The sequence below is a fragment of the Nematostella vectensis genome, chromosome 1 (genome assembly GCF_932526225.1).
Source record: "Nematostella vectensis chromosome 1, jaNemVect1.1, whole genome shotgun sequence".
NCBI lineage: Eukaryota > Metazoa > Cnidaria > Anthozoa > Actiniaria > Edwardsiidae > Nematostella > Nematostella vectensis.
In genome coordinates this window covers 19,091,527-19,105,708 of record NC_064034.1, presented here as the reverse complement: position 1 = coordinate 19,105,708, position 14,182 = coordinate 19,091,527, and the positions used below count along the sequence as shown (strand labels likewise).

The following is a 14,182-nucleotide window of genomic DNA, read 5'->3' as shown; positions in this document are numbered from 1 at the left end:
AAGTGGTTATTTTCATGCATCTGAGTATTGCCGCCTTTCAATGGTTTGTTGCAAGTGGTTATGTTCATGCATATGAGTATTGCTGCCTTTTAATGGTTTGTTGCAAGTGGTTATTTTCATTGATATCAGACCCGTAAGCAGGGGGATGCAGCGGGTGCGAACGCACCCCCCCACACACACACACAACCGCCGAATGTCGACTTTCGGTTCTCATTAGACGTGCTATTTGAAGACAAAACTATAAAGCATAAGCTAGATCACTCTTGTATGTAGTCAAATCCGACAATAAACGTCTCGTGGAGAAACTGCAAAGGCATAAAAAAAGCATTTTTGTGTGTGTTGTTTTTCGCGGGTGGTCAGATTTGTATCAGAGAAATCCCTCCACCCCCCTCCGGAAAAATAAGGTCCACTTTTTCGGATTTCCCCCCCCCCCCCCCCCCCCCCCAAGAAAACTTCTGGGTACAGGCCTGGATATCAGTATTGCCGCGTTTCAGTAGTTTGTTGCAAGTGGTCGTGTTCATGCATATGAGTATTTCCGCCTTATAATTCCTTGCCAAATATGCACTGTTTGAAACGTTCGGCTACAAAGACAATTGCCAGCAGCTTTTCTCTGCCCGGTTTTGGTTGACGAGAAAGAAGCATTAGCAACGGTTCTTTATTCTTTTTATTATTTTGCTTCGCCTTAACAGCAGATAAATAATACAACAAACAAAAAAACGAACAAAGGCCGGGGAGCCACTGCAGCAGAGCCAATAACAATGATCCGTTTACATCAGAATATAAAAGACACGGACTTTCAAGTGCAAGTGTGCACAAGTATGGGTAGCACGTTTATAAAAAGGTCGTTGATATGTTACTGTACGGCATTTCTTTGTGTGTTGGCATACCAAAGTGTCAGTGGCCCTATTACAATTCCTAGTGTTTCGCAAACCATCACCGTCAATATATACAATTTCGTTGATGGCTTTTAAGACAAAACGACATCTTGAACCTCATGCCAGTAAGAGAGGGGTAGTGGATTGGTCAACTGCAGCCTTGCTTAAAGCTGGTGTCACACTGAAAGGCCAGCGGGAATATAAACCTGGTCGCCTGACGTTGGACGCTCTCCACGTGCTTTATGAGCCCAGTGGACTTTGGATCCCAGACTTGTAATGCATAGCCTAGGTGGCAGCGGAAGATGGCCAGGTAGAGCGAACAGACTGGTTGTACTTGTATGAGCGACGTATAAACCCAAGGAGCCGATTTGCCTTTGAGCTTTGCTCAGTTCCAGGTCAAGTAGCTAGAGACCAAAACACCTAGATCTCTCTCAGTCACAGAACATCATTTCCTCCCCTTGGATGTTGTATTTGCGCTCCAATGGGTTTTGCATGCGCGTGATACGTTTAACTTTGTTTTTTTTTTTTAAATGAGCCCAGATTGTTCTGACCATTAGACAGCCTTCATGTAGGAGGCACGAGGGCAGTCGCTAGCTCCGATATTTTTTTTCTCGACAACGGACCCCCTTCTCCCTATCCTTTAGCGCCGCTACGTAGGCCTAATATTATCTAGTCTCCAATCATGTTGTCAGCTTCTGGAAAGTCGCAAGCCTTTGCCAGAACTCCTTGCTGGGTGAAGATTCATCAAATGACTGTCACTCAACTCTCTCTCGTGATTCAAAAATTGATATCTTGGGAAAAATTACTCTCTTCATTCTGGCTAATCATGTGTCAAACTTTGTTATGACATCCTTGTAATTGATTTTGTCTTCCCCTTCATTAAAGGTGAAATGGTTTAAGTGTTGAAAGGCATTTGGGTCTTAGGTTAGAAGCATTGCGATATTCGCTGCCTGCCTGCCAGAGCTGCTTGGTTCCAGTCCTGCCAGAGCTGCATGCATGTTAGTAGTTTAAAAAATATTCACAAGACGTGCCTGAAAATATAAAACAGTACCTAGAAATCTTTTCCCTGTTAGCAATGGACTACTTACATATGGTGACTGCATTGTTATCCCTTCAAAGGTGCAGCCAGAAATCCTGAACAGGCGACATCAGGGACACCAAGGCATTGTTATTTTGAAAGACTCATTGAGCATTTAGGCCATTCTAGAGAATAGATTTATTTTTTATCTATTGTTTACATTGTTGGAGACAATTGTCATAACTAAACATTTTAGGAATTACTGTACATTTATACATATAGTTATGGCCTTTAGCTCTCAGACACCTATTCCTTTGAGGGGGCAGTAAATCGTGGAGTGGGTGGTTGCTGTTCCCAGTAATCTTGACCCAGAGACTTCTGTCTCTCTCAGAGATGAGATCAGCAATGGAAAAGTACTCGCTAGTGTAACCATAACGAAAAGCTCTTTTGCAAAACTTATCTATACGTGAGAGATACTTAGTATGGTGGGCAGAGGCCCAGACCTCCATTGCGTAGGTAAAAAGTGACATTGTAAGACTATTAAAAAGCACCGTGAGGTCATGTGAAGAGTATCCATAGTACTTACAGACCCTAAGAATATACGATCGGGAACTAGCTTTCGATAACATGTTTTCAAATTGAGTGTCCCAATTACATGGATCCTCATGGATCGTGATCCCTAACAGTTTCAGTTCATTCTTTCTAACTATACCCTCAATGGACTCTGGAATAGGCTTCCTAGTTTTACCTTTTACTACCATCTCGAAGGTCTTTTTCATGTTCATCTCCATTCGGTTCTCCACCGCCCAGCGCTTGACGTTGGTAACTTCCTCCAGCGATGAATGCTATATTACTGGCTCTGTCGAGAAATGTGACTCCATCAGAAATTAGGAAGATAAGCTCTATCCCCTACGTAATTTACTCCGTAATTCATTTCGTAATTTACATTCACTTTGCTTCGATAAACTTTTTGTTTTCTAGCAGTTTCTGCAGCTTTGCTACGGCCCGCATTTTTTTGGAAAACGATCGCGCGACACTAGCGACTGCTTTCCACATCTGAGGAACATTCAACAGGATGAGTTTCTTGTACTTCCTGCACTCTCTTACTCTTTTGGCACTGTCTGCACTCGGCATTCTTTGCTGAGCAAGCCTTTTTGCAGGTTTCTCTATTTTCTGACGACGGGAATTGGGACCAGGTTTTCATTAGACCTGAATCACGGATAAAATTGCTTTGTTTGGACCTTTAATCGTCTCGCACTTGCGAGCATAGTATATTTCCTTTTGCAGTGTGTAGTCGTCCTTATCTATCTGGAGTTTTTGTGAAAGTTCTTTATCCCTCTGTCCGACTATGAGACGGCTCGCACGTTTTCGTCTTCCTTTTCTTTCAAGTCGCAGTATGTTGTAAGGTCTCGAAGGCTTTGAGAAGGAAAGTTTCAATTGACTCGCCAGACATCTGGTTTAGTTAATGGAGTTTTGGATAACGTTTCTCTGTGGAATGAAATACGACTCAACGCGACAACTGTGCAATAGTTGTTCTTTGGGTCTAGGATTGCACTTGTCGGTGGCGGGAAAAATGAATGCCATTTACACTTTGCTCGCTTCGCATTCCATGGCAAAAACAAGAGAGCTGACTTGCAATTCTCCCTCTTCCATACCTAGTTTGGTTGCTTTTCTGTATAGATCGAATCTGTCACTCCATGCTGACCGTTTCATGAGATTCCATATCAATCACTGCCTACAGCTTGATGAGGCTCGGAATCTTGATTTTGTGAGAAACTTGTGACGGGCTTTCTGTGGCGATACTGTCGCGCTTGCTGGTGCGGGGGGTTTAGAATGCACGCTTTGTTGACTGACCCCAAACGGTCATTTTAGGGGTAGGTGTAGTTAAAATGGAAAAATAGTTGTCCGCTCCGCATTGAAATAAAATCCATCATTCGATAACTTCGATAGCTTACAATTTCAAGCAATCCTTACGGTTGGACATTATTTATTTTATTCTATTCCAAAATAAGGAATCAGATTTTTTGATGAGTTGCTCTTTCTGTTTTCTCTCTTTTTTTGCATTGTGTTTGAGAAACTTTGGGACTCCTGTGTGCACTGCCGGTCACGTGGAAGCACCATGAAAAACATTCCGAGATCGCAAGCCGTTTTTATGCGTTTGTAGAGGAACAAGCATTGATAAAAAATGATGCCTATCAAGAACTTTCCCAAGCTGAGGTGAGGAAAATTTAAAACCACTTAGCTTGTTGTTTTGATCTATGTTACGAATTCTTTGGACACAAAGATTACGCAAGACTAGTTATAATCCATTCAAATAATCACTCAAATACGTGTTTTTTTTAAATCATCTCGCACAACGAAGAATGCAAGTGATAAAACACATATTTATTGGTCCTCAAATTTGTTTTCAGCGTTGTTTCGAGGTGGGAGCGTCGGCAAAAGCCAAATTTCTCTGCCAATTCAGCAGTTGGTGTCATAGTTAGCCCAAGTTGAAAGGTCAAATACCTGTGAAGTGTTGTATCTTCTTGGCGCTCTCAGCGCTCCGGATTTTATTATCCCCAAAATTTTATTTCAGATTCTAGGCAAGTAAGTGACTATCTTTTCAGGAAAAATGACCATTTTTGATAGAGCAATGTACCAGATGCGACTTTTAAGGCCTCAATTTGTCGGTTTGACGATCGTGCAAAATGATGGATGCGAGGCTATATTTGAGAAAATCTGTCAAATATTTTATTTTAACTGGATTAAGGTGAGATTGAAATAATATTGAGAGCATATATCCTGGTTGCCTCCTGTGGTGTTGTTGTGTTTCTGCGCTATTTATTTTTCGCGCTGCAGGTAGCGATACTTGGTTCAAATTTTGTAGTGTTTTATGGGTCAAGCCGAGAAAAATAAGGAAAAATCCATAAAATATTTAATATTTGTTCGATTTTAAAAACAAACACATTCCGGAGACAAATATAAGTCTATAGACAAATTATTGAAAAATCATTTTTTTGAGTATTGCATTTCATCTTGAATGGGTTAGCGGAGCGCGTAATACATTATTCTATGCATGTATTTAAACTTATATGAAAAATATTATGGATTTTATGGCTGATATAACTCGATCTACCTCAAGTGGCATATTATATAGATAATTATAAAAAGTGAAGTTTCGAAGTATTGTTGTAATCCATATTGGGATTTGACAGTGTAATATAAAAGGGGAGTCTTTTTAAATGACTTATTTAAAATTTGATTTTTGTTACACAAGTTCTAGATATTAGAGTTATGATATATCCCACTAAAAGAAACTGTAACTGGTTGCCATTGAAGTAAATGACTAAGTTAAGTAGCTCGTATCCATATAAAGAAAAGCATTTCCTCTCATGGACAAGGGTTTTTCCATGCCAGATAACAAAGAAGTTCTTGGTACCTGTGCAGTGTAGACTCACTTGACACTGTGGCCCCTTCCCCACTGTGGAACTTCAGCCCTCTAGTTGTGTACTTGTAGGATATATTGCAGTTCTTCTTGATGTTGCCATAGGTGGGTATATGAACAGTTTCATACAAACCAGGTTGTTTCTTTTGGAGTTTGTGCACTAGTTGGACTGGGCAAGTTTTACTTGCCCAGTCCAACTATCTGACAGACAACCTCCTGCTTTAACTCAGTAACGGGATGTCCAGATCGATGATATTGAAATAGGAGGTGACTATTCACAATAGCAATATCGATCATGTGGAAGAGAAAAAAACCTCACCATCTCATGTATTTAAGTGGACTTGTTGGTGCCAATAAAAACGATCAGCTCTAATAGCTATTTTGTCTGTCAACATTTTTTTGTTATCCCTGCCACTGACTAATCACCTTGACACTTTAACAGTCATCTTCCATTTCAATCGATGACAGAATTGCAGATTTTCCTTCCACTGTTGAGCATGGGCACACACCATGTCTTGACCGTCTCATGCTCTCTCTCTCTCTCTCTCTCTCTCTCTCTCTCTCTCTCTCTCTCTCTCTCTCTCTCTCTCTCTCTCTCTCTCTCTCTACTCTTCTATTGCTCTATTCTATTGTCTATTGCTTTTCTACTTTCATTGTTTTAGGATAGCCTTTTCAATTCTTTGCCATTGTATGCACGAGACCATCATTAGCCATGAAGGGGTCTAACTGGTGTAGACGGCTAGTTGTTGTGACTAGATTTCTCTGTCTTTTCCTTACAATTGATTAATCGGTTTCGTTCGTTAGACTCTTGAGATAGACTTATCAGCGAGTTATGCGTTGAGTTGAGTTTAAGTTATTATTTTGATTGACGGGTCGTGTCGCACCCTAAGTATTATTGTTTACAAGTTTGGAGGTCAGTTTGGTCAGGGTTTGGTGGAGAGTACGAACTAAAATCCCGGGTGCCGAACTGAATTCCCGGGCACAAAATCTCGAAAATTCGGATGATTTGTTCCGGCCAGAACTGTTTTTCTATGACTTTTGTTCCTGCCGGAACAAAATCAGATAGGAACGAAAATCCTCCTACATGGGCGCACGGCGTCGAGTAGCTTTTGTTTCTGCTTGAGATCGTGGCTCATGGCGAGCTTGAAATAGGCGTATTCGATAGCGGCATGGAGATGACGGCCACGAAGACGGACGCCACGTACGGCTCCTTGTTGGCTCCTTTATGGAGGGGAGACACGTCACGCTAGAACATGTCATGGTGAGATCACGCTATGGTTAGCCTGCTAGCAGGCGGTACTCAGTGTTTTATCGCGGAAAACCCTCCCGTTTCGGTAACCGGGCGCCATCTTGAATTTTGAGCAGCGCGGATCCTGAGGGCGAGCGCAAAAAACGGGAGCAGGACAGTGGGCAAATTTATGTCTGGATTCACACATCGTTATCATGTAGAGATATCAAAGTACTTGTAAATACCTTTGTGCGATCATGCAGTCAATAACCATATTATTCTTTCAATCCAAAAAGTCATTCCAATACCCATGGTGTGAGTACAGTTCAAATACAATAAATATAATATATGAAAAAGTACTCAAGTGCGTGAAGCTAATTTCTCATTGGTTACTATCCAAGAAAATCTTACTGGCCTAAATTCAAGGCGAAACCCGATTTCGTTTTACCCCTCTAGCTCAAGTCAAAATTAAGAATTATAAAATCGAATTCCGATACAGTTGGGGGGGGGGGGGGGGGGGGCGAAAGCTGGGGAAATGGCTTCGGCCCCGAATGGCACTCTAGTGTAACGAAAGTGTTTTTCGAGATCATTGTCTTTGTGCAAAAATCTGAACGCATCTCGGTCTGTTCTGCTATGCCTATTTGCAAAAAAAAAAAAATGTTGTTTGTGTCTTGGTTCATATCCTGGGTTTTTTACTTATCCTGGTCTTGGCACGGGAGACACCAATAAATTATCTTAGCCGTGTGGTGATTTATGTTATATTTAATTGATTATACAAAAGTATAAAAGGGTATAAAAGTGTTCACTTTCTTCAATTACAAATCGTGGTTCTATGTACACACGCCCTCTCGCTTAATCAAATATTAAATTGTCACATTTGGTCAGGTGCTCAGACATCTTCTCAGCGTACTTCAAGCTCTGAGTTCTTAGTTCTGATTCCGATATAGCTTGCAAAACTCTTCCGGGGCTAGACATGAATTTCGTTAGGTGAAATCTGCCTCTTGATAGTAACTGCCTAGGTTTCAACTTAACATTAGAAAATGTTAAGTTGATTCCTTGAAGGTACGGCCACTTCTGTACGTTGTTCGTATACGATAACAAGTTGCTACGGGAAGTGGTGGCGTGGCCAACACACGGGGGTTTAATCGCATTGTTTTTAACCAAGTTGTAATACTTCTCTTACTCCTTATTTGTGATGTTCCCTTTCCCCCCTGAAGACTATTTCGGGCTTGTCATATTGCTCCCCCTCTGCCCAAATGCACAGCTGCTGCAAAGTGGCTTGTCTTTTGCCTAAGGTAGAAGATGGCTGAGACTGGAAACTTCTCTAACTTCCCTCTAAATGATTTCTCTATCGCCATTAGCTGAATGCTGCTTCATAGTTTGCCCTATTCTTCTAAGGGAAATGTTGTTGCGCCCTATGAATTTGATTCCTTCCTCTTTCTCGTAAAATATCTCCTGTCTCCATCATTGTCTTGATCCACAACTTGGAGATCCTGCTCGCTTAAATTTCAAATAATAATATGTAGTTTATTCAAGCCATTCCAAGTAATATAGGCTCTGAATTACAAGCAACATAAAATAAATATAATTATATTAAAATAATAATAATAATATTTATTGGATACGTGATGAAAGGACGGACCTCAAAGCATGACCATGTGGCGACCTGGTAGAGCAGGTTTCTCGAGTCGAGCCCGTACGTAAACTTCTTGCACGCAGCCGATCTGTGGGCGTCGAGTATCGACAGGCTCGCCTGTGTAGTGTGTAACCATAACACATTCCCGGTAGCACACTTTTGGACATGTTCTATTGAATCTGATAGAATTCCAGACATATTTGCATATACAATTGAGGCATATTCCAGTACACATCTTACTAGAGATCACTATATAGCGACCATATCTTTTAAAAAAGCACCACATTTCCTCAATAGTCTTAAAGCGTACAGTCTGCGATTGGCATGCACTGTCTGTATGGATGGTGCGCTCCACGTAGTTAATATGGCATAGAAAGCCAATCGAGTTACAGGGTTTATTCTCGTGTCTTTGGGATCTCTAACACGACTACGTTGTCTACATACTTTGCACTTAACCATTACCGCGAACAATATTGCACCTAATTAGGTCCCTTATGGATTTCCCCATAGCATTCAACGCGTGCACAAAGCTTCAGGCCTACCGAGACAAGGTGCTATCCATCTCAAAAGCGCACGATGGAAATTGAAACCAGTTAGAGCAAGATGGTCTATCAAATCGAACACTTTCGGAAATCCGCAGAAAATAGTCTAACGCTGCTATGACCTCTGTAACTAGGCCTTGACAGCGAGATGTAAGATGTATACGAGACCATGTGATGTTGATTTACCGTAAACGGCAAGTGATTTATATCAAACTTATATATTCGACATTACTCTTTCTATGGTAAAAGTGACAAACCGCGAACGTTTTCAGAAGTGTTGGGACAGAAGCGATGTAGACGATTTGAAAAGTGTGGCGGAAAGAAGCGATGTAGATGCGTCGCAGATGACAGGAGCTAGCTCTTTTTAAAAGATTTTTTTGATGTTATCGGGGCCACCAGTCTTGCCACAGGATATATAAGCTTCTTCCTCGGTACCAAAAAGCTTTATGTGGATATCAAGCGGGGTGACAGCAATATCAGATACGTCGGGTCGCCATAAAAGATATGTCTGATATGAGGCTGATGAAATACTCAGAAACCAAGTCAAGGGATACTTTACCATCTGGCTTCTCCGTCTTGCAGCTCTCGCACTGCTTGCATTTGTTTGTTTTCGGATAGTTTCAATACAAGTGACTTGTGCATTCTTGGTATCAGCAACCTTTTGCCATCTATTCTTCGATTTTTTTTAGAGAATCTAGGAAGTAAAGGGATTGCTTCTTGAACTCGACGGTAAATCACTTTGGTGTGCTTCCCTCTTCTTCTTGTTGATGGTTTCTGAATGAACGTTGTTGTGTTGCTCCACTTCCCCTTCCGGGCCGAAAACCTCGTGCATCTTCATGTGTTGCCTTCTATTGAACGTTTGACTTTAAATTCTGTACTAGGACGGATCTTCACTCAACAAAAGTTACACAGTCTTGGTAGATTGTTCAGAATTCCCCTTCAAAACTTTGAATAACAGTAGTTTAACAAAATAGTTTGATAAACGAAAGTTTTACTGAAAACCGTTTCATAGATAACTTATAAGTTAATTGTCTCCTCTCTAGAGGGGAGCTCAACATTGTTAGTCTCTGTTTCTTTTAAATCCTTATCTAGCGTATAATGGCGTTTCTTCAGTTAAGTTTTTCATCTTCAGAACATTTCTTCTAATCAACTGTAAGGTATTTTTAAGGTAGCATTCCCTTTGAAAAAATGTTTCTTGCAGAGATCTGGTTAACAGATAGTTTCTTACAAATTAATATAAAAACTGAAACTCAAGTTTGATAAGGGATAACTTTGATAGCAATTTTCTGTTTTCTAGGAGTATATGCCTTCTGATGCAAGTTGCTTTGCCTTGCCTCCTCTATGCTCCATCTGCATCACAACTGATTTTGAAGGGAGGCACTGATGCAGAAATGGCTCCACCTATTGATTATATGACTCAGGTATTGCTTATACGCAAATCATAGCACAGTAGGAATAGAAACCCTGATTTCCAAAATTAATGCAGGCACTTAGCGAAGGGGACCAATGTAGTGGGCTGCATCGTGCAAAAAGGTCCTTACAACAAAGCGATGTATTCTTGATTTTAGATTTTTACAATTCCATAGTATGTTCCTCGTGATTAACAAGACATGACCTTTTTATGTTTATATTAGTAAACTGCTTCGTACAGCTTTGTTTAACGTTTCAAATTGTACTCAATTTTTATTGTTTTTATGTGTTATGATCCATGAAGGTGTTCAAGCCAGCCGCTGAAAAGCTAGGTGTGAAGTTTGATTGCACCATTATTCGAAGGTACAGGGGTATGAATGTTATGCTTCAAAAGCTAGGTGTGAAGTTTGATTGCACCATTATTCGAAGGTACAGGGGTATGAATGTTATGCTTCAAAAGCTAGGTGTGAAGTTTGATTTTTCGAAAATACAGGGATGTTAGGCTTGCACAGTTATATACACCGAATATTTTAACAGCACTAAAAGAGAAAGCAGCAACTAATTCGCAGGCTGCAGAAAGCCTTGAAAAGAGGGTGTAGGAGTAAATTGAAGACGATAAATAATTTCTGGAATGCAGTCCATATGAATCCTTGCGATCGCCTCAAAATCACAAAAATTGTGATTTGAGAAGTGGTTTTGGCATCGAACATAATCACGCAAATAATCCATCCATCTTCACCATCTGATTTAAAAAAATAGTTCAGTAGCTATTATGTACTAATAAAAATCAAATGAATTCGTGAATTGGAGCAAGTTTCCCAAAACTCACATTATTTCAGATGTAAACATTAGCATTGAAGCGGCTGAGGATGTCGATATCGAAATTGTTGACTTTCTCCTTTTCTAGGGGCTATTTCCCTAAGGGTGGCGGTGAAGTGCTTGTCAATGTTGATGTTGTCAAGTCTCTAAAACCCGTGCAGCTTGTAGAGTTTGGCTCTCTTCTAAGATTCACTGGAAAGGCGTGGGTAGCAGGAGTTATACCGTATAAGGTGAGTTGAACTGTGTGATTATTAAAGAAGGCCAATCACGCCGTCATTTTACGCATCCGCTTAATACAGAGTGTCTTCGGCTAATTAAGGCAAGTGACTCCGGCTAATTAAGGCAAGTGACTTCGGCTAATTAAGGCAAGTGACTTCGGCTAATTAAGGCAAGTGACTTCGGCTAATTAAGGCAAGTGACTGAAATGTTTTAAACTACCTTTACCTCGAGGAAATTGCACGGTAAATGTTTACTTATTTGTCAGAATATTTTTTGTTGTTAAATCAAGGTTGCAGGAGATATTAAAGCCTTTAAAACCTTTAAATCAGGAGCGGTTATAGGTAGTTCCACATTTTTCCCTACCCGCTTTATATTTTGGCTAAAAATAGCGCGGTTCAAAAATCCCATGGTACGCTTTTAGAAGCGGGTGACAGTATTAACATTACAGCATTAACGAAATAAATAGACTGAAACTAATAGAAACAATGTGAAACCTTAAAGCGGTGTACTGTAAACGTTCTCGTGAACGGTAGCCGGTGAACCGTATCAGATGACTAGTACAAAAGGGCGAATGTGAATTACAGAAACTATCAACTAGTTTCTGTAATTCACATTCTCTATGCTAATAAAAACTAGAGATAAGTTATGTAACGTTTATTGTTTACTGTACGAATAACCGTATCGTTGTCGCTGTTACGCGGCAGTAACTGGGATTAAGAATTCCTCTCTGCTCTTGTGTGGTTTGGAGGCAGATCTTTAATCCTTGCGATGGCGGCTTTCAGTTTGTACCAGTTAGCTATCTTTTCGAAGCGTCGAATCATATCTCTCTTGCATTCAGCTGTCGGTGCTTGCACATTTACGTAGATCGCTGTCAGTGGTGACTCATCTTCATTGTCAGCTTTTTTTAGTGGGTTATCAGGCCAGACAGACGCTTGTCTGTAAGAATTATGGTCCCTTGATTCAGTTGCTTGATGTGAAAAAAACGCTCTGCGTCGAGTCCACGAGAGGCGATATCTGCAGGGTTGTTTTTGCTGCTAACGTATATTCAATGATTGGCTTCGCTGTGATCTCTGATAGTCTCACTTTATTGCTCACGAAGATAGAAACACGCCTTTCCTCGACGCCTGTACGTCCAGTGATGTACCTTGTGGACAGGGGCTTGAAGATCTTTGGTCAACTGTGATCCAATCCCATGTGACGGCTGCTGTTAGGTCTAAACGGGGAATGGTGACGATCTTGATGGGTACTCATCTTTTTTTGCCGATCAGAAATGCACAATGTCTCCTTTGTCATTGATTTGCCCAAGGTTTGATACTTATCCTTAACCAGGCGAACCTACGTCTGAGAAATTATTGATCTCTCGTACCACTACCCGTCCAAAGTTTTGCGGCTTGAGGTAACGATCAATTGAAAACTTCTTTCAGTAACCTTAGGTTGAGCCTCCACCTCTCCCAGCGAACACGATAGACATCAGACACTTCATCGTCCCATCCAAGGTTCTCTTTACAAAGTTCTTGCTAGATCTTCTTACCCGGAAGGAGGACTGGTGCGGCAATACCCAGCGGGTCGTAGACGGAGCTCAATGTAGACAGGATGGCTCGTCGTGTCAACGGTTTGTCTTTTAGGGTGATGCAAAACCCAAGCTTGTCGTTTTCTACTGACCAATATACGCTAAGAGCCTTTTCAACTGGTAAGGTATCCGTGGTCCAATGACTTGACTTCCTTTGCTCGCTCTTCTTTCGGTATGGTCTCTAAAACACCCCTTCTGTTGCAAGTGAACTTTGTAACCCGAAATCCTTCTCTGGCACACAGAGTTTCCTACGTCGCGGATCCGAGCTATCGTCTCTTGTTCTGCGTATCCTACCTCAGGCATTCATTCACATGGAATTCACATGAAAGAAGAGGTTTTTCTTTAGGACGTCCGGTGATCTCTCATCTACCACCCAAAATCATTTGCACAGCGTCTTAAACAATAGTTGGAGCAGCTTGGCGATGATTACTGTACCAAATCAGTGTACATTCACAGTCTTGGGTGAGATTACTGTATGGCCACCAGAAAAATCTCAAGAAGCTTTTGTGTGGTACAAAGACGTGGACTTGATAAAACATAGCTTCTACATCTCCGATGAATGCAACAGGCTGTTTTCTAACCTTTTCACGGTACCGGTCAGGGTCCTTGTAGAAGTTTGTCGAACTTGGTTCGGCAGCCGAACACCACTCCTTTCACAGGTTTTTTAGAATGGTAAACACCTTGATGGGGAATGTACCAAGCCTCCATGTTCAGGTTTTAGCTGATCCTCCGGAATCATTCTTGCGGGAATATAAGCATGTAGATTAAGGGCAAGAATGCGAATACCGCATTAACATATTAGTTCTTAGTCAAATGCATAGTCTACACAACAATTCAAATTCTTTGATTTCGATATCATATATTTAGTTGACAACCGATTTCCGTGGACAATGAATAGCCTGGTCGCACGAAAAATCCTCCAAACTCTAATCTAAAGCTACCATTTCATTTTAAGCATGGTATAATCTTTCCCAAATTCGCTTCGTAAAGTTTTGTGGGACCCCAATCAGAGAGGGAATAGATCGATAACAGGTGAGGTCACTAACGTAACCCTTTCGTTAGTATTCAAGCGTCTCTTAAATACATTTTTATTCAATCAGCAACAGATGTCTTATAAGATATCTGGATATTATGCGGCACCAAGATCTCTTTCCTTATGTGCCCCAAACATGAATCGAGCATTGCCAGGCAAATATTTTCTAACGCTAAGCAGAAGTTTTTATAGGTTTGCGTTTGCGTGTCATCTGGAATCTCGATCTTCACTGTTTCGTGATCTAGGGAATCTTCCGCTTCGACGAATATTTTAAGGCATTTGGCAAACATATTTGCACCCGAATCCCTGACTTTGAGACACAAGGGAAATTGATCAGAAGTGATTGATTTGAAAACCAGCACTTCATGGCAAGACGTGTTGTGGCCACATGTTTTTATGTAAACCATG

The 14,182-nt window shown here is 41.0% G+C and overlaps 1 protein-coding gene across 1 annotated transcript in view; it reads left to right on the top strand.

The window, feature by feature from the left end:
• LOC5512324 (RNA 3'-terminal phosphate cyclase) overlaps positions 1–14,182 on the top strand; it is a 35,159-nt gene that overhangs the window by 18,142 nt on the left and 2,835 nt on the right. Inside the window, exons 4-6 of the mRNA XM_048730274.1 lie at positions 10,021–10,144; positions 10,438–10,496; positions 11,041–11,182. Of these exons, the coding sequence (XP_048586231.1) occupies positions 10,021–10,144; positions 10,438–10,496; positions 11,041–11,182 (325 nt within the window). The remainder of the gene's footprint in view (positions 1–10,020; positions 10,145–10,437; positions 10,497–11,040; positions 11,183–14,182) is intronic.